General features: G+C 44.8%; 1 protein-coding gene across 5 annotated transcripts in view; it reads left to right on the forward strand.

Moving 5' to 3' along the window:
* NHSL1 (NHS like 1) overlaps window positions 1-21254 on the forward strand; it is a gene marked incomplete at its 5' end in the record, with an annotated part of 211643 nt that extends 190389 nt beyond the window's left edge. For 3 of the 5 annotated variants that reach the window (XM_081094563.1, XM_081094564.1, XM_081094567.1), the window contains 4 exons: window positions 2131-2262; window positions 10112-13312; window positions 13816-13948; window positions 18378-21254. In XM_081094563.1, the coding sequence (XP_080950689.1) occupies window positions 2131-2262; window positions 10112-13312; window positions 13816-13948; window positions 18378-19074 (4163 nt within the window). In that variant the 3' untranslated portion in view covers window positions 19075-21254. The remainder of the gene's footprint in view (window positions 1-2130; window positions 2263-10111; window positions 13313-13815; window positions 13949-18377) is intronic. The other 2 variants (XM_081094565.1, XM_081094566.1) reach the window with 1 other exon arrangement.

Raw genomic sequence — 21254 nt, forward strand, 5'->3', positions numbered from 1 at the left:
AGCACAGGCCTTTTAGGTAACAGTGCAAGATGGAGAGTTTGACGCCTTTATTTTTATTTATTTAATTGATAACTTTTCCCCCCAAAATATTTTTATTGATTTCAGAGAGGAAGGAAGAGGGAGAGAAAGAGATAGAAACATCAATGATGAGAGAGAATCATTAATCGGCTGCCTCCTGCACGCCCCACGCTGGGAATCTATCAGGCATGTGCCCTTGACTGGAATCGAACCTGGGACCCTTTGGTCCACAGGCCAACACTCTAAACATTGAGCCAAACCAGCTAAGGCAAGTTTGACATCTTTAATGGTGGTTCTATCCTCATGGTTTGTTTCTTAATTTCCTGGGAGCTTGAGTGGTTTATCTTTTGTTTTTGTTTAGGAAGCAAAACTGGAGACTAAATGCAACTGTCTGTTAGGTTTTAACCATTCTTAACGCCTTGATACAAGGAAGTCTTTTCCGCTCTGCTGCAGGGAACTAATGGACCGTTGAAGGCATGACTTGCCACTTACAAGCACCTTATATGTTGTTGCACAGAGCGACATGTTTGTTGCAGTGGCGGTACCTTCTGGTGTTGCAGGGTCTTCTCTCAGTGATTTCTGTTTTCCTCCATTAGGAACAAAGAGGCAAGCATTTTCAAGTTGAAGTTTGTTCCTTAGTAGGTGAAATGTAGTTTGATCATTCAGCTCTCTTATTGTCTGTTTTGATTAAAGTTTTATTTACAACTTACTGCTATTATAATAGAAAGTACCTTGTTCACAAAATACCCACTTTGAATGTGTCAATATTGTTAAAAAGAGAGAATGCTTTTATACTTTTCTCACAATGAAAGAATGATGGAAGTACATAATTTGCGTGTATATATGTATTTTTAAAATCTCTTTTTGAGGAGATAACCACTTGACAAGGTCAGTGCTATAAAGCTTTCTTTTATTTAGCTGGCAAGTCATTTAAAGCAGACCAATCAAAAACTGATACTTTATTTTTTAATGTTTTCCCATTGTGTGTCAACCACACAAGCTCACATTCTCGAGAGAAAGAAGTCCTGTGGATCTGACATTTGGGGATTGATTGCAGCATTACCTGAAATATCTAAATTCAGATCGACTATTATAAGTGACTGTGAACTAAAGAAGCAGTTCAGCTTTAACAACAGCAGTGCTACTGGGTCTCATTGTGGTAAAAGTACTTTATCATTATAAGGCTTTATTTTTCATTATAGTATCTCGCACCACAGCTCATTTCCGCAGGCTGTCCAAATTGTTGGCCTCCTTGACTGGAGGAAAAACTCTTCATCTGAGAGTTCTTGACTGTTATCTGTTTCATCACATAGGATGGGACATTGTGATGGTCTCTGGAGTTGACTGAATGATTAACACATTGCATACTGCATAGGAATCTCTAAGACATACACCAGGGACTGCACGTTTTTGGGCAAACTGCACGTTATTTAAATCATCATAATGCACTTTAGGTGTTGTTTTTCAATAATTATAACATTTTTATTTACAAAAACAATTAAACAATTAAAGTTCCTAGTACTTTTTTAACGTATGGTACTGCGTAAAACATTTTCCTCTATGAAAAGGGACCAAACAAAATTTACATAAGTATCTAGATTCGCTCCTTTTTCCATGGGCGTGAAAAACGAGAACACTCGTGAGCGGTCCTTAACAGATGGCGCGCGAAACACGAGAAAACTCCTGAGCGGTACGAAATGTGTTAAGATACATTTATTGCCGACCTCACATGCACGCTGATGTAATGAGTGCTGTCTGAGACCAGAGGACCTACGTGAAGCAATTCCCAGATGACTCATGTTTAAAATAATGCAGAATCACTCTTCTGGCGTGTTGTTAACAAATTTGCATTTTCCACTCCAGCTCATTTGGAAATGAGATCCAGGTGCTTCCTTTGGAAGGACACACACAGAGAAATTGGAAAAGAGCCTTATGATGATAATGTGCTTTCCTTCCCTTTTTGCCCTTCAGCATTCATTCATCACCATATGACTGGCTAACATCATTATTAATACCTTCTTAGCATTTGACAACAACCTTCTGGAAGAAAGTGCATGGTGTCAGCTTGCTTGAAAATAACATTGCTTTGCTTGTTCTACTACTCTACATTAGGGGAGAATTTCGATCGTCAGGCCAGCCTACGGCGGTCTCTAATTTACACAGACACTCTGGTAAGACGACCGAAGAAAGTCAAAAGGAGAAAGACTATTACAGGAGTCCCTGACAACATACAGAAGGAGCTAGGTATGGCTCATCAGAACTGTATTCTGTTGCCCCTCATTGCTGCTCAGCATTCCTATGCTAACCTCTTCTGTGATGCTTATGAAATTGATACATTCTGATAGCCATTTGATGCCCCAAAGGGCCAGCTTCTTTTCTGAATGAGGCACTGGGTACAAATCTTAACACCCCATGTAGTTGATGTATTGAATTTTGGTGACAAGGTAAGATGAGAAGTTAATATGAAAACTGTTCACTGGGATGGTAGAAATTCAGTTATGTCATCATCTCCATGTACCTTGAACAGTAGGGAATTGCCACAATGAAATTTACTTTTCATTTAGATTTTAAAGTTTTCATAAAACTGAAAACTCATTCTAGAACTTCAAGTTACGAAAATGGACTTCATTAGTTATACTGACAATATCGGTGGCATTGTCATCAAAGAGACAGCAGTGGGGGATAATTAGTAACTACTAGTATGATAGAAAATAGTCGTTTAGGTTGGATAGTACATTTCTGTACTTCCAGTGAAACAACTTCATAGATTTTGGGTCAGTATTTTTCAACCTGTGATAAAAACAGAAAAAACACAAATAAAAAAACTAGCTAGTGGAGAGGTTGTTTACTTCATTATTCACTTATCCATTTGTTTCTGCTTATCTGTATATACACTGTGGATAATCTCTTCATTCTCCTCTTTCTATCTTCACTTCTTCTCTGTTTTTTAATGGGCCCATCAGGAATGTCTGCAGAGGCAACAAGGCAGACTGGGTCAGCACAGGGACTCTGGCGCCAGGCTGCTTGGATTTGGACCCGACCTCTGCCACTAACTCTCTGGGTGACCTCCGGCTGGTTCCTTCACCTCTCTGAGTCTGCTTCCTCATTCAAGGGAGGGTTGTTTGGATTGAATGAATTAATATAAGGGAAGCCCTCGGTATCTGGTACTAGTCTGAGCATAATAGGTGCTATTGTAATTACTGTAGGGAATTAATACTACCCTTCCAGAAACGTGCCTTTCTCTTCAGCCAACCTCTGGACTTATTTCATTATGAGTACTTTCACCTGATGTTTTTACTTTCATTTACTGTTAAAGGTTTTACTCTAGAAACTCAGAATTCTTCCTTCTGAACCTGCCTCTTAGTTAAAATGAATGTATCCTAGCCATAGTGGTATCCCTGTTATAGCACTTTGAGGCAGCATTTCAGCTTCCAGGGGCTATAGACACTGTTCCTATGTCTGTTTTCCCGGCACCTCTGCTCATTCTTCTTTACCTGACATTTCCTCTTTGACTGCCATTCAGTTCCCCAGTATGTATGCTCGGCCTCCCGGACTGCAGCAACGAGACAAGAATAGCAGAGCTTCGCTTCTGCTGTGGGTAGCTCCAGTGACCCAGACGACGTCCAGGTGCTCGTCTCATCCCATAACACAGGGGTTAGAACGAAGGCAAGGTTACACCCACAGGACTGTGCGGTCTGCCTTTTTTTCATGCCCCCACATGCTGCTTTTTTTTTTTAAATATATTTTATTGATTTTTTACAGAGAGGAAGGGAGAGGGATAGAGAGTTAGAAACATCGATGAGAGAGAAACACCGATCAGCTGCCTCCTGCACACTCCCCACTGGGGATGTGCCCACAACCAAGGTACATGCCTTTGACAGGAATCGAACCTGGGACCCTTGAGTCCGCAGGCCGACGCTCTATCCACTGAGCCAAACTGGTTAGGGCTATGCTGCTTTTTTTAGTGGCCAGTCCTCCTGTATCGTTCCTTCAAACTTTTTTTTCTCTTGGATGACGGCTAATTAATTTGAGAAATTAATATGTACATGTATGTTCGTTAGGTGCTTAATGAGCTAATCTCTTACAGGACTCAGGTAACATTTGTATTTGAACTGATCTTTAAGAGGTGTGTCTTAACCAAAAGGAGCAACTTTAAAGATAGACCCTTTGTAAGTTAACAAGGTTGATGTTTCAAGAGTAGGTTACATTTGTTTGGAAAGCTAGGTTTTGGATGGCTTTGTGCAAAGGGTGTAAGAATAGTTTGGCCCAGATAAGATGCACATTAAGTATCCAGTATAAATTATCTATATATGCATGTAATATGAATTCTAGAACCTCAGAATTATGAATATTTATCATTTTTTTTACTGAGCCAACCAGTATGGGCCAATCCCTCACTTGCCTATTTGACTTCACTGGAATGATTTGGCCAGCTTGGTAACTCATATCTTCTGTCATTGTAATATTTTTTATTTATTTATTTATTTATTTTTTAAATATATGTTATTGATTTTTTACAGAGAGGAAGGGAGAGGGATAGAGAGTTAGAAACATCGATGAGAGAGAAACATCGATCAGCTGCCTCCTGCACACTCCCCACTGGGGATGTGCCCAAAACCGAGGTACATGCCCTTGAGCCAAACCGGTCAGGGCAATATTTTTTTTTTTAAATATATTTTATTGATTTTTCACAGAGAGGAAGGGAGAGAGATAGAGAGAGTTAGAAACATCGATGAGAGAGAAACATCGATCAGCTGCCTCTTGCACATCCTGTGCCCGCAACCCAGGTACATGCCCTTGACCGGAATCGAACCCGGGACCTCTCAGTCCGCAGGCTGACGCTCTATCCACTGAGCCAAACCGGTTTCGGCCAGGGCAATATTTTTTAAATGAATGTTTGAGCCCCTGGAGCTCATGTTTATTTCTCTTTTGCATGTGACATGGAACCACTCTTAAGGCTGGCGGAAAGAAAATAGCTTTCCCCATATCATCAATGTTGTGATTGTTGCCAGATATGCAGCAGCTGATGTCATTGCACAGTCAGTGATATGACCTGGATCACAGCTGGAGGTCAACTGAGACAGCTATATCTAAGTTAGAACTAGTTTTAAAAAAAAAAAAAAGAAAGAAAGAAAATTAGACAATGTCTCTCATTTTTTTTTTTTTATCCTCACTCGAGGATATTTTTTCCATTAATTTTTAGAGAGTGTGAAAGAGGGTGGGAGAGAGAGAAACATTGATGTGAGAAAGACACATCTGTTGTTTGTCTCTCACACTTGGCCTGATTGAACCTGCAACCCTGGTACTACGTGCCTCTGACTGGGAATTGAACCCACAACCCTTTGGTGCAGGGCCAGTGCTCTAACCATTGTGCACACTGGCCAGGGCACAATGACTAGTTTTATAGGTATACTAGTTGGAAGGAATGGTGGGTAGAATAAGGGGAAAATAGCATTTGAATACAGTAACATTTAGGGAAAAAATTCAATCATATTTTTTTCTTTATTCATTTTAGGAATTTTCTAGATGTCCTGTCCACTAAACACTACCCAGGTTGCTAGGGCTTTGGATTTTTTAAAAATCTAACCAGAGGTGTGTCCAGAATTAGAGTTATATTTATATTATGCTTAATTATATGCAGCTTTTACTTCAAAATACGTAAATGGACTCTAGAGACTAGCTAATATATAACACTTTAAAATCAAGGTTATGATATTTTCTATTTACTTCCAAAGTATATTTGATGACTTATTATTTGTTGCCTTCCATTTAAATAAATCGGATACAATTTTTTTTTCTTTAATCTTATCTTAAACATACATTGAAATATATTTGAACACCCTGTTGTGAGGTTTCTTTTATTTTTTAGACTCAGATAGGATTATTTTGTTGATGTGTAATTATATTTGGCTATTTCTGGAACTTATCCCAATATGTGTTTCCCAAGCAGAAAAAGCCTCATTTAAAGGAATCTCCTTCTGAATAATTTCTGATAGTTTGTATTAAAAACATTATTAAAGACCTGCCAAGACTTTTTAAGATTTATTTTTCAATTATACTTGACATGCAATAATATATTAGTTACAGGTGCTGATAAGACTTTTTTTTAATTTTATTATTATTTTTTTATTATTAGTTAAGGTATTACAAATGTGTCCTCACCCCCCCCCCATTAACCCCCAACCTCCCCCCCTCCCCCACCCCGCACACTCATGCTCCCATCCCCCTGTTGTCCATGTCCATTGGTTGGGCTTATATGCGTGTATACAAGTCCTTTGGTTGAGCTCTTCCCCTTACCCCCGCCCTCCCCTACTTTCCTTCTGGGGATTGATAACCTGATCGCTGTTTCTCAGTCTTTGGATCTGTCCCTTTTCATCAGTCTATGCTGTTCTCTATATTCCACAAATGAGTGAGATCATGTGGTATTTATCTTTCTCTGACTGGCTTATTTCACTTAGCATAATGCTCTCCAGTTCCATCCATGCTGTTGCAAAAGGCAAGAGTTCCTTTTGTTTTACCGCAGCATAGTATTCCATTGTGTATATGTACCACAGTTTTCTAATCCACTCATCTACTGATGGGCACTTAGGCTGTTTCCAAATCTTAGCTATGGTAAATTGTGCTGCCAAGAATATAGGGGTGCATATATCCTTTCTAATTGGCGTTTCTGGTTTCTTGGGATATATTCCTAGGAGTGGGATCACTGGGTCAAATGGGAGTTCCATTTTTAGTTTTTTGAGGAAGCTCCATCCATACTGTTCTCCACAGTGGCTGCACCAGTCTGCATTCCCACCAGCAGTGCAGAAGGGTTCCTTTTTTCCACATCCTCTCCAACACTTGTTGTTTGTTGATTTGTTGATGATAGCCATTCTGACAGGTGTGAGATGATAACGCATTGTCGTTTTGATTTGCATCTCTCGTATAATTAGTGACTTTGAGCATGTTTTCATATGTCTTTCGGCCTTCTGTACGTCCTCTTTCGAAAAGTGTCTATCTAGGTCCGTTGCCCATTTTTTTATTGGATTGTTTATCTTCCTTTTGTTAAGTTTCATGAGATCCCTGTAAATGTTGGAAATTAAACCCTTATCGGTGGTATCATTGGCAAATATGTTCTCCCATGTAGTGGGTCTTCTTGTTGTTTTGTTGATGGTTTCCTTTGCTGTGCAAAAGCTTTTTATTTTGATGTAGTCCCATTTGTTTATTTTCTCTTTAGTTTCCATTGACCTAGGAGCATTATCAGAGAAGAAATTCCTTCGGCATATGTTTGCGATTTCGCTGCCTGTGGATTCCTCTAGTATTTTTATGGTTTCCCGTCTTACGTTTAAGTCTTTTATCCATTTTGAGTTTATTTTTGTGTATGGTGTGAGTTGGTGGTCTAGTTTCATCTTTTTGCATGTATCTGTCCAATTTTCCCAACACCATTTATTGAAGAGACTGTATTGACTCCATTGTATGCTCTTGCCTCCTTTGTCGAATATTAATTGGGCATAGTGGTTTGGGTCGATTTCTGGGGTCTCTATTCTATTCCATTGATCTATATGTCTGTTCTTGTGCCAGTACCAAGCTGTTTTAAGAACAGTGGCTTTGTAATACAGTTTGATATCTGGTATTGAGATCCCACCTACTTTGTTCTTTCTCAGGATTGCTGCAGCTATTCGGGGTCTTTTTTTATTCCAGATGAATTTTTGGAACGTTCGTTCTAGATTTGTGAAATATGCTGTTGGTAATTTAATGGGGATTGCATTGAATCTATAGATTGCTTTGGGTAGTATGGACATTTTGATGATGTTGATTCTACCAATCCATGAACACGGTATGTTCTTCCATCTGTTTATGTCTTCCTCTATCTCTTTTTTCAGTGTCCTGTAGTTTTTGGCATATAAGTCTTTTACCTCCTTAGTTAAGTTTATTCCTAGGTATTTTGCTGATAAGACTTTTTAAAAATCATATGTAAACCTTAAAATTAACTAGTATATTTCTATCTTTGATTACATGTGTTCTTTAAAAATTTAAAAACCCTTATAGTATTATATAATAAGTAAAAAAAATATATACATAATTATTTCTTTACACTATATTTTTAAATCAGATAAATCCCATCAGTATTTTTAGCAGCATCTGATTGTTTATAATTCTCTTGTTGTAGTCTGATTTTGTTCTTTAATTCTAATCAATGTAGCATCTGAATCTGTAATATTGTGATACTTTTTGTAGTGTGAAAATATTGGAGGACCTGTTTTGGAAATAGAATTTTGGTGGCCTCTCTGTTAAATATATACGAGTTTTTCCATTTTAAAAGGGCTTTAGAAAAATAGGGTTATCTTAAGAAAATTGTACTTGGCTGTAGATGGGGAAGAGGTGGCTATATTCCCATTTTCAGAAGCCTGGAATGATTTCACGTTCAAAATTGTAACCTGAAATAAGCCGGACATTATGGGCCTTAGAGACAGTTAAAAATCTACCATTGATCCCATGCAAAAACTACTATAATTTTTTTGGGGGGTGGGGGGGAGAGAAAGGATATTAAATCCCATCATTGAGTAGACTAGGTATCTTTAATGTTTGGAATCAAACTGGTACAAACTGATAGAGCCATACAAGCCAGGCTCCCACCTTCTATACTTGTACCAAATGGCAAAACGTGTGCCTTTTGTCTCTTTCCTCAAAGTGGATTTTTCTTCAGTTCCTGCCCTCTTGCTTGCTCCTGCTCTTTCTAAGGGAGAACCTCATATGCATATGTGTGAGTGTGTGTGTGTGAGTTTGTGTGTGTCTTTAGTGAGTGGGTACTTGGCAGAGGGGAAGGAGAAGGAAATGGGTCCTGTTGGGTAGAAATACGAGTACAAAAATGATTCTCCATCCGCACAGTGAAGGGAAGGGCTTTGTGCTGGGTGCCTGCCACCACAGGGTGGCATCTTCTTGTGGTTTGTACCAGGAACATTGCTGCCATTTTAGTTAAGTGCTTTGCTGTTTGGATGAGCACAAGGCTTTAGCTGCACTTGGGGATTAATGTGGGGTGTGGAGGGAGGGCTCCAGAATCCCATCACCACCAGTGTGCTTGCCGGTGAGCAGTGGTGCTGGTGGGTGCCCAACCAGCATCACTCAGCAAGCCCCTGCTTGAGCTCTTTCCGGGTCCTTGTTGGGTGAGAACTGTCCAGAGAGAACTGTGGTTTTGCTACTAATTTTCAAGACTTAATTTGTCCTAATGATTACTCTGCATGAATTGATTTTTTTCTCTGTACATTTTGCCTTCACAATTTTTTTTAAAGCTTCTCTTCTTTCCTAGGTACTTGAAATCTGTTACCTACATTTGAGGTGTTTTCTCCTCCATTTCCCTCTGTGTTTGGCCTTCCTTATGCTTTTTTCTTTTTGTAAAGCTCCAAGAAATGAATAACGCTAATTTGAGGAAACGCTCACTGGATCAGTTCCCGCTGCTTTTCCCTACCAGCACACAACAGATTGCTGTTGAATTTTGAATGTCACTGACAGACAGATGATAATGGCTTGAGTTGGATAATAGAAATGTTTGAAACACAGATGGGCCTATAAATCATTTTTCTTTTTCTTAGGATTTTCTTCTGCCACAGAAATTAACACTGTTTTATACCCATATCCTTCATAAGTGGTATCTTTGGAGCCCTGTTGTTGAACTGCTACATTCATCTGTCTTTGGAAAAGTCAGTCTCTGCGTGACAGACAGATGCTCTGGGCAGGCGCCTCGTAGGTGACTGGCTACTTTGAAATCTTTACAAAACCGAAAAGGTCACTTGAAAAGTAAACCTTCCACAGAGCTCTCAGCCTTAATCTCAAAGGGGGTACCTAAGAATTCCATATGCAGCACTTAATCTATAGGAGGATTTGGAAGTACAAATTAAGTACATGAAATTCATAATAAGTACTTTTATTTTAGGAGCTATTTGGTAACTATTTAAACTCACTCAGGTGCCTATGGGAGGAAAGAAAATAGATGAAATAGAGAAGTTTGTGTGTGTGTGTGTTATGTTAAATACAGCAGAGTCAGAAAGAGGTGAGGGTTCAGGTGATGAACTAAGAGCCCGAGTTTTAGGTAACAAGCCTCCTTCTGCTTTATCTGCAGCCTCTGGCACCGGCCAGGATGGTGTTGGTGGTCACTCGGTGTACGCCCCCGACCACTGCTCCACACTAGGAAGGCTTGGCGGCTGCCGGCTTGCGGGGCAGCGCTCGGAAACCCGGGACTCCAGCTGTCAGACGGAGGAGGTGAAGGTCGTGCCGCCTTCCATGCGGAGAATCAGGGCCCAGAAGGGGCAGGGCATCGCCGCCCAGATGAGCCACTTCTCAGGCTCCTCCGGGAACATGTCCGTGCTGAGCGATTCTGCGGGCATCGTGTGCCCCTCTCGCCTCAACACCGATGCGGGTTTCCACAGCCTCCCCCGATCCGGAGCGAGGGCCAGCATTCAGTCCCTGGAGCCCCGGCCGGGCGCCCCGGGCCCTGTGCAAGACCGGGACGGCACGTTCCAAAACCCAGGGCAGTTAGGAGGTGCCTCAAGGACCGGGACGCTCTTCAGGCCCAAGTCTCAGGAGCTGAGGCTCTTTGAGAGCGAAAACAGAGCGAGCCCAGCCTGCGTGGTGTCTCCCCACGGGACGTGCAGCACCGGCGTCATCCCCAGCGCCACCCTCCCCTCCTCCTCAGAGGTCATTGCCATTCACACTGCTCAGAGTTTGGGGCAGCTGGACAGTAGAATGACCAGCTCCTCTTCCCACACAAAGGTGCGGTCCAGAGACCACCTGCTGCCCAGGCACTCTGGTGAGGGTGACCGCCCGTCTCCCGGTGGTACCTGGAGTGAGGGCCCCTCCACCATCGTCTCGCAGGCTTTCGACCCCCACCCGCCCAGGGCAGCCACGCTTCTGGCCCTCTGTGACTCGACAGTCTCCCTCAACACCCCAGCAAACCAGGAGAACGGGTCCCAAGCCATGGCCTATACCTGTAGAAGGAACCCGAACTTCCCAGCCCACCCCCAGGACGTGGACGGCAGGAGCGAGCCCAGTTACTCGGGAGGCGGGGGGCATGGTGATGGGGAGCCCTGGGAATACAGTGCCTCGGGGAGCGGGCGGGCATCCCCCCTGAAGCCTCACGTGGCGACTCCTGGTTGCTCCACTCCCGGAAGTAACATGAGCAGCTGCAGTTTGGACCACACGTGCCACAGAGAGGGCGCCAGGTCTCTGTATTCAGAGGACCACGATGGCTACTACGCAGTGCACCCCGATGCTGGGCCCGGGAGTCTGTGCAGCAGCAGCAGCAGCAATGGCTTTGGGAACCCCAGGCACAGCGTGGTCAATGTTTTTGATGGAAGAGCTCCGAAGAACCACGGGGACAAATCCCATTCTCGAAACATCTCCTTGAAGAAAGCAAAGAAGCCGCCCCTGCCCCCCTCTCGGACGGACTCGCTGCGGAGGGTCCCCAAGAAGATCGGCCAGGCCAACGGGCAGGTGCTCAACGAGAGCCTGATCGCCTCCCTCCAGCACTCGCTGCAGCTGAGCCTCCGGGGCCAGGGCGGCCTGTCGCCCTCGCAGAGCCCCTGCAGCGACCTGGAGGAGCCGTGGCTGCCGCGCTCCCGCAGCCAGAGCACCGTCAGCGGGGGCAGCAGCCTGGCTTCCGCCACCGCGCCCCACGGCTGCGCGCCGGGCGGGGTCACCCCGTCCCAGAGCGACACGAGCAGCATCAAGTCCGAGTACACAGACCCGTGGGGCTACTACATCGACTACACGGGCCTGCAGGACGACCCTGCGAGCCCCGGCGGGGGCCGTGCGGCTGGCAGCGGGGCGCCAACTGGCAACGGGCCGGGCCACCACGTCCCGGAGGGGTGCAGGGCCGCCGCGCCCCCCCTGCCCGGCGGCTCCGTCAAACCAAAGACCACGTCGCCCGAGAAGGCCCACCGAGTCACCTCCCCGTCCAGCGGGTATTCCAGCCAGTCCAACACGCCCACCGCGCTCACCCCCGTGCCTGTGTTTTTAAAGTCCATGTCGCCCGCCAATGGGAAGGGCAAGCCCAAGCCCAAGGTTCCAGAGAGGAAGTCCTCCCTGGTGTCTTCGCTCTCCATCTCCTCGTCGTCCACGTCCCTGTCCTCTAATACGTCCACGGAGGGAGGCGGGACGGTGAAGAGGCTGGACTCGGCGCCGGCCTCTCTGCCTGCTGCCCCTTCTCTCCCCTCTCCTTCGTCTCCATGTCCTGCGGACAAGTCTCCTTTCCTCCCTCGGCCGCCGCCTTCAGCAGACTCCCCCGAGGGCCCTCTGCCTCGGTCTCCCCTGTTCCCCCCTCCGCCCCCAGAGGTTCTCACTCCCTTCTGTTCTCCTGATGCAGGCTTTCCTCCTCCCCCCACCGCCCGGAGCCCCCTTCTGGGCTCACCTGCCCCGGTGCTACCCCCTCCACCGTCTTTACCCCCCTCGGTCCCTCCTCCTGCCCCGCCACTCGACCCCAAATTGGTGAAAGATGCCAGGCCTTCATTCAAAAAATCTAGCCAGCCAACCTCCCCCCAGGAGGCCTGCAGACCGCCGGGGACCACGGAGGAGGGCGGCAGGCCTCCCCTGCCCCTGATCACCGCCGAGGCCCTGCAGACGGTGCAGCTCAGGCCGGTGAGAAGGAACTCAGGAACCCAGGGAGCACCGCTATCTGAACCAGCATCTCAGGAAAAACGAACTCCGCCGGTGCCCCAGTATCATTTAAAGCCATCTGCCTTGCTGAAATCCCGAAATAGCATAAATGAAATGGAGAGTGAAAGCCAGCCTGCCTCCGTGACAAGCCCGCTTCCGACTCCTGCCAAGATCATGAGTCAGGGTCACTGGGACGGTGCAGCCGAGCGTGGCCGCCCGAGCCGCAGCCCGGGCAGTGCCGGGGAGGCGGAGGCCGGGCCGGGCCCCGGGACCGCCCCGCTCCAGAGGGCCCCCGGACCTTCGCCCAGCAAGAAGCCACCCCCCATTTCCAAGAAGCCCAAACTGTTCCTGGTGGTGCCACCTCCGCAGAGAGATTTCACAGTGGAGCCAGCAGAGAACGTGAGTGGAGCGGTGCCCAGCCCCACGAGGGGAGAGGCGAACGAGACTGGTGCAGCCCCGGCTGGTTCTGATGAGACCGACTCCTCTGGCAGCTCGGTTCTTGAGGGAGGAGCTGCAGGATCCACGTCCCCAGGCAGAAGGGAAGCCAATGTCCCCATGGTGCAGCCCAGTGCCTCGCCAGCCCCCAGGCAGGAGGAGCCAGGCGCCGAGAACAGCGTGGACCACGGGGGCCATGCGGAGGAGCGCTGCCCGGCTCTGCAGGACCCAGGGCGTGAGTCTGGTTTTCTCTCTTGTTCCTCTCCGACCATGTGCAGCCGAGGCAGACAGGGCTGGTGCGTGTGCACGTTAGAGCCAGCAGTCGGTTTCCTACGCTGCCTCACACTTAGGTTACTAGCTTGGCATTGTGTGAAATGTTAAAAAAAAAAATCTAGATCTAAGGGTAGAGCTTACAGAAGGACAGAGAATAGAGGGGTGGAGGGGGTGGTGGTCTGCAGCAAGCTGGGTATTAAATAGCACTGAGTACTCTCCCTTCCGGAGAGCCACAAAGTAATGTTACAACACGATTTAAGAGCTTCATTGGGAGATCTAGACTTGAACACAAAAGAAAGAGCTTTGGCTAGCATGCTCCCCGTATTTATAAAATATCAAACCCCATTGCCCGTCCCTGTGGTTCTCACGTTGTCAGGAATGACAGGGAAGCGTACTGGGAGCTTGGCGAAAGACTGAAATTCAAGTCACTTGTGAATCTTGTGTTTGCTGCTTGCTTCTCCATAGCCCGGGTGCCGGAGCCGGACGCGGCTGGCTCTTCCCCAGAGGTCTTTGACTTCCTTAAGGAAGAAGGGAGTGATGAGGTGATGACCCCCAGTAGACCCCGGACCACAGAAGACCTCTTCGCAGCTATTCACAGGTACCCACAACTCATATTTCCTTCTCCTTTTTGAGTCCCCCTCTTCCAAATGGTTCCTCAATTTATATTCCTTTCTTGAGGTTTCTTCTATCATCCAATTAGGTTTCATTAACTGGATTATTTTCATTAACTTGATTTATTTTCATGTGTTTCTATATTTTTATTTCCTTGGACTCCAGTTTCTGTTTTACTGTGTTCCACTAATTTTTATGATGACAGGGGGATCAGAGGCTCTGTGTGATGCCTCTGGTCAGCACTGCTCTTGCTGGCCAGGAACGCAATGTGTCAGTCATATGACAGGGTATTTAGCAGTTGGATTAGAGCAGCCCGGGTCCAGTCCAGGGGAGGAAGGCTGTGTTCTGTGGACGGGAGATGCACAGACTAGCGCTACAGGACAGGAACTTCCTAATGGCACAGCATTGTTGTTGTTTATTTTACAGAAAAACCAGGAATCTATAGTGCAATTTCTTCGGCTGCATACATGTTTCAATAAGAGAGTACATCTTTTTAAAGCAGGAGCAAAAGGAATTAAATCTACTTGCTTTACTGTATGCTGCTAGTGCCACCTACTGGCATCAGAGATTACTGGGTTTGAAAAAATAAAGAATAAATATTTTTAAAAGAACTGCCTATACTTTTCAGATGTGGTCACCTTGAGTGAATAGGACCTAACACTAAAGTTTTACTTATTGCCTCATTTTTCTGGTTGTAAACAGGCAAGTACTCTCACAACAGTGACATTGTAAAAACTATTAAGATTGTATATGTGCAAGTACTTTCTATATAAAACCTTTGCTTCTTCCTAGACTTCTTCACCGCAGTATTTTCAGATCACTCTTACACATGCCCTTATCCTTCCAAAATCTTGTATTGCCCTGAATCAAGGTTCCTTTTTTCCCTCTGGAAACAAAAAATCCTGATTGTGGGACTAACCTTGTGTATGACCATTTTCCCGATTCTTGGAATATAACAAAAACTATTGCATGCGATGAAAAGCATAGGGTTGTCCCTACCTGAAATTCCTCATGCAATACATAAACACATAATTTGGGAGAGAAAAAAAACAAAGCTGGCAAATTAAGGTGTTTGTGAAGAATTATGTTTTTTACCTCTTGGCTCTAGTATTAGTAAATATCCCAAAAGACCCCACAGACTGTTCCTTTAACATTCTGTTCCACAGACTGCTCCTTGTCTGACTGTTCTCTTTGATATCATTAGGAATAAAAAGGTAGCTAGTTACCAAATTATTTCTCGAAACAGCGAAACGAACAATGATGCAATCTTTGAAATCAACTTTAATGGCACGTCTAGAGGCTTACACAGCTGTTTCTAATACTAACCATGCTAGATACATAATAAGCACTCAATAAATATTTTCTGAATTAAATGAAACCAATTGGTATTTAACTGTTTGGAAGTTGTTCCAACACTCGATGGCTTTCATTTAGTATGGAATGCACTGGGTTGCTAACTGCAGGCGTATGTATTTATAACAGCAGTCCGCAAGGAGATGTGTTGCTTGGCCGCTCTGTGTACTAAATACTTGGTCTCAGTGAGAACCCAACTGTTGTGGGCCCAAATTACAACATGCTTTTCCTAAAAATATGCCAAAGATCTTCTCTATATTTTATTTTAGCAACCTTCTTGAGGCTCTGAAAAATTTGAGGTTTCTCCTACTAGAGAATTATATCTAGAGCGCAATTATAATTATGTCTACAGCAGATGTAGGAATTGGCCTGTCTGAATTATCCTGTGTGTGCATGGTAGCCGTAAAGGCCACGTAGGATAGGATTATAAAGAGAAAGCCAAGGACATGTGCTGGTTTTTATTTTAACACAGACAGTATATTAGCAGACATAATCCAAATCCACCTAAAGTTTGTGATTTTTAGGGCTTTATTTTATATCCCCTTCAGTACCTAAGCTAATAGTTCAAAGTAAAGAATATCTAAATTGAAACACAGCTTTCAAGTTTTAGAATGCAAATAAATTCCCTTCAGATTGGAAGCCAGATGGAACATGTAGCACACCAGTTGAGGTGTGAAATTTTTATATTCATTGAAGTAATTAGTTTTCAAGCCAGAGTTAACTGTTTAAGCACCTTTTACAGCCATCTTCTTTAAAAATACACACACAATATAAAAGCAGAGAATTCAAATGTTTAGACTTAATTCTCATTTTAGAGGACAGCTGTTCTTGAAAAGCAACACTACTTTTTATAAATTTCCATCCCTTCTCTTAATTCTGAATCTGCAGTTAAAGGCCATAGCTTTAATCAAGGATAGCTGTGGGTTGTTGTGTGGCACTCGGCACATCCTCTTTGTTGAAAAACCAAACAAAAAAAATGACATCACAAACCAGTACCTGCAAAAAGGGGATGGGCAAAGCTGCTTTTGGAGGGGCAACCTGTAGAAATTGTGGAGCCATGTGCTATAAATGGAAAAATACTCCATCAGGTCCCAGTTCTTGTATTCAGCCGTGTGACTTCACTCTTTAGACCTCAGGCACCTTCTTTGGTCAGACCAAACCGTCTGAAGTCTTTTCCAGATCTACAATTCGGAGATGTTAGTATTTCTACGGTTTCTGTCCATCGCTCATTAACTTACTCTAGAACAGCGGTTCTCAACCTGTGGGTCGCGACCCATTTGGGGGTCCAATGACCCTTTCACAGGGGTCGCCTGACCATCGGAAAACACATATATAATTACATACTGTTTTTGTGATTAATCACTATGCTTTAATTATGTTCAATTTGTAACAATGAAATTGGGGGTCACCACAACATGAGGAACTGTATTAAAGGGTCGCGGCATTAGGAAGGTTGAGAACCACTGCTCTAGAACATTGCTTTTATTGACAGCTGAGCAGAACCATTGAACCTAGATATCATATGCAGTCTCTGCATTCCCAAAGGGGCTGGTGCCACATCAGGTCTGGCCACCTTTCAGCCTCTGAATTGTGTCCTTACTACTTCCTCTTTTCCACTTTGGTGGCTCCTTTTTGGCCAGAAGCAGGGAGAGAACCCTGGGAGCATCAAACCCAGGACAGCCATCATGGCCCACCCTCCCCCATGCCTTGCTGTGCAGGTCACATGAAAACAGCACTGAAGCCTGACCTAGAGGCAGGAAGGGAAATTATATTTTCCTAAGTGACACTCAAAGGTTTACTAAGCACCTTCTCTGTGCCTGACATTTTATGGCTGATATTGCATCCATCTTGATCGCTAAATTATGTGCTATCTGCTGTTATTCCCCTTTTCCATATAGGAAACAGACCAGAAATTTTAAGTTGCCCAAGGTAACTGAACAAGGTCGCTTTAAGCACTGGGAGTGCACCCAGGTCCATGTGACTCCCCAGATTCCTTATCTCGTGGAATCCTCACAAACCTGTGAGGCTGATGCCATCATCCCCATTTTACAAGTGTGGACACCGAGGCACGGTATAGATGAGCAATGGCCCAAGGTCGCAGCTAGAAGTCGGTAGTGCGCAGGTTCGACCCTTGATCTGTGTGTACAGATAGCATCCTCTCAATCTTTCCCTGCTGCATATTCTAGAATTTTATAGCAGAAAAATAAATATTCCTGCATCTTTATTCATTAGATGTACCACGTTTCCTTAAAGCAAGTCCACCTGTGCTTGGCTAACGGAGTCCTGGCACACTGAGTTGTTGTTATGAAAAGACCAGCAAGGGGCCACTTGGCTCATCTGCTTTATTATCTCTGACTCACTCTCAGCAGAAAACACATGGAACAGGGAGGTTCTTAGCGACTGAGGACAAGAAATACCTGCAGGAAACATTTCACTCTCCCTGAAGGCCCCTCCTCTCTCATACTCTCCCCACAGCCCCACATTTTCCTGATCAGCTAGAAGTTCTGACATGAGTCACGAAACAGGACATGGCGTGGGAGGTTCGCTTTTGTTTTCTGGACCATTGGACTTCTAGGAGTTGACACATGGTCCAGTAAGAGCGAAGGAAGACTGGTTTTATGTCAGACTCTTGTAGAATTGTTCTAGAACCTGGGTGGGGGCTCTTCTCAGTAGAGGGGGTAGGGTATTCTGGAAATTGGCTGTTAGGCCTTTTCATTGCCAGCACCATGAAATCCAGTCAGGATCAGTCCAATGTAGGAGAATTAAATTAGAAATGACAGTTATTAAAAACTTTAGTAATGGTCCTATCCAGTTCTTATGTCTGAGATTTGTTTCAAAATAATCCAGTGAGGGTGGAGTTTAAAGAAGAGAGGCCATCAGTTAATAATGATAGCGGGGTCATGGGCACACATGGTAAATACAATGAACTATTCTTGTGCATGGGTGTGTGGAGGTTTACATAGATGGTGACCTGAATGTGCAGTAAGATAAGCATGGTGGTTGTGGCTGACATCCAGTGGCCCATTTGGATTAACCTTTATCTTAATGTTATTAAATCTCAGATCCAAGAGGAAAGTCCTTGGCCGTAAAGATTCAGAGGACGATCACACTAGAAACCATTCTCCCTCCCCGCCAGTGACACCCACCGGTGCTGCCCCCAGCCTGGCCTCCCCAAAGCAGGTGGGATCGATTCAGAGAAGTGTCCGCAAGAGCAGCACCAGCAGTGACAACTTCAAAGCTCTGCTGCTGAAAAAGGGGAGTCGGTCAGACACCAGTGCCCGCATGTCCGCAGCCGAGATGCTCAAGAACACAGACCCTAGGTTCCAGAGGTCAAGGTCGGAGCCCGCGCCAGACGCTCCCGACAGCCCGTCCAGCTGTTCCCCAAGCAAGAACAGAAGGGCCCAGGAGGAGTGGGCCAGGAATGAAGGCTTGATGCCTCGGAGTCTGTCCTTTTCCGGCCCCAGGTACGGCCGCAGTCGAACCCCACCTTCCGCAGCCAGCAGCAGGTACAGCCTGCGGAACCGGATCCAGAGCAGCCCCATGACCGTCATCTCGGAAGGCGAAGGGGAGGCCACGGAGCCTGTGGACACCAGGGCTCGCCGTGTCCTGGGCGCTGCAAGGGGCTGTTCCCTGGACGGACTGGTGGGGGATGACATGGATGGGGGCAGCCTGCCATGTGGCCCCGCAGATGGGACAACCAATGCCCAGGGCAGGGGCCCGTCGGAAGAGTGCGGGGGTCCTCTGAGGGAAGCAAGTTAGGGGCAAGGATGGATCTCCCAGGTGACGTGGGGGAGATGCACAACCCATCTAGGGAGCCCGAGGAACCCTTCCCTGTCTGCCCAGGGATCCCACCCGTGTGTGTGCTGTGGACCCAGGCACTGCCATGCCTGCAGTGGATGCGGGCCACTTAGGACTCACTTGGCACTCGCCCTGTGGCTTAAAAACAAGTAGAAGCTTAACTTCTGAAAGTGCTTCCTGGGGAAGATTTTTCTTTTTCTTTTGTTAAATGTTGGGTGTGTGTGAATAGGTGTGTATGTGTGCATTTTGAACACTTTTTATGTTTAAGAAAAATACACAGACACACAACATGTGCAGATATATGAGGAGAAAAAGACACAGGTAGAGTAATGGAAGCTTCTGGACTAGGTGGCGATGCTTTGAAAGTATGTGTGGAAATGAGTGCGTTCCAGAAGGGAGAGGACCATGACTTCGAGAACGAGGTGGTAGATTTGCTGGTTCTGAGTGCACAGAACGCATGGGTATATGCACAGGTGTGCTTTCGTGGCTAACCCGAAAGGTGGGGAAAGGGCTAAGTGACTAATGGGTTCAGGTACTTTTTTCTGGGGGAAAAAAGGCTTTGTTTCTTTTTTGTAAAAATGACAAACATGTGGAAGGGACAGCGCTGTAGTCAGAGCCTGCTGCCGTGCAGCCACAGACACAACTCCCAGCCCGATTGTTAGAAACGTGGGTAATTTTTTAATGAATTTCCTCCTTTATAGCGGGGACCTTCGAGCACTGAAATGAGGGTGTGCACATGCAGAGGGTGGGGGAAGGCAGAGAGCGAGTGATACACTGCTGCAATTTGTTTCCCGCTTATGAAATAAACTTATTTTTCAGAATGAAATTTGAAAACTTGCACTACAGAACTGTGGGTGGAGCTTTTCCTTGTACAACTGTTTTTACCAGAGTTTAAACGTCCATTTGGCAATTTCTTATCACTTGAAACATCAACATTTGCTAACTTTTGGATATCCTTTTGGTTACACCAAAGAAAAAGTTATGACTATTTTTCCTTGAACTGCCTGCAGTATCATATCCTCACTGAGAAAGGTTTATCGAAATCTATTATATATTATCTTACTTTGACGAAAATGCTGAATAGCTCTTGTTAGTCTAATAAACTGATAAAAATTGGTAGGGCTTGGCAATGAATTAGCCCTGGGAAATGAGTTTTTAGATTAAAAAGATTTTTTTTTGCATCACGTGGTTTGTGTGTTTTTATATTTTTTATAAATAATTGAGTTAGGTAATTACCTTCCAATCTTCTTCAGTTAGAATGTTAACACTTTTGGACATGGGAAAACGTGTGTAAAGTATTTATTTTTATGTCATGTTCTTGTGACCCCTCCCCCCTCCCCACGCCCTCCTGACTGCCATGGACTTTATTTGTTGGTGAAATAAAATCGGAGTCTTGTCTTCTTCATTGGAGGGACCTCAGGTGGCAACGCTGAGATGCTTGGATTACATACAAGACAGCTGCCTAATGTCACCTTCCCTGATGTGAAAATATCATCTCAAAGTTGGACCGCACAGGCCAAATCATCATAATGTTCAGATACCCACTTTAGACACATCTTTGAGACAAAAAAAAACACACACACACAAGAAAACCAACCCTAAAGAATTAAGGCTCCTTCCATTCTCTGAAAAAAACAAAAACACTTTGTTTCACACAACAGAAATCAAGACCAAACATTTGGCCAAAAGCAAAGACTTTTTTTACCTGTTGGAGCAATTGTCTACTACATTGGGAACAAGGACTTTTTTTCTTCTTAATTTTAGAAAAGTAGTGTTGGCTTTTGGATATGAAATCTCATAGATACCTAGAAAAGATTAGAATGTACATGGCTATCAGAGAACTTTAACTTAATATACAAGTCAAATATGTTGAGGATGAGATAAGCAACATCAACACTAATTATAAAACTATTTTTTAAAAAACCTCATTTTTAGCCCTAACCGGTTTGGCTCAGTGGATAGAGAGTCAGCCTGTGGACTGAAAGGTCCCAGGTTCGATTCCGGTCAAGGGCATGTACCTTGGTTGCTGGCACATCCCCAGTGGGAGGTGTGCAGGAGGCAGCTGATCAATGTTTCTAACTTTCTATCTCTCTCCCTTCCTCTCTGTAAAAAAATCAATAAAATATATTTTTTTAACCCTT

Source organism: Myotis nattereri (genome assembly GCF_964212035.1).
Source record: "Myotis nattereri genome assembly, chromosome: 6".
NCBI classification, from domain to species: domain Eukaryota; kingdom Metazoa; phylum Chordata; class Mammalia; order Chiroptera; family Vespertilionidae; genus Myotis; species Myotis nattereri.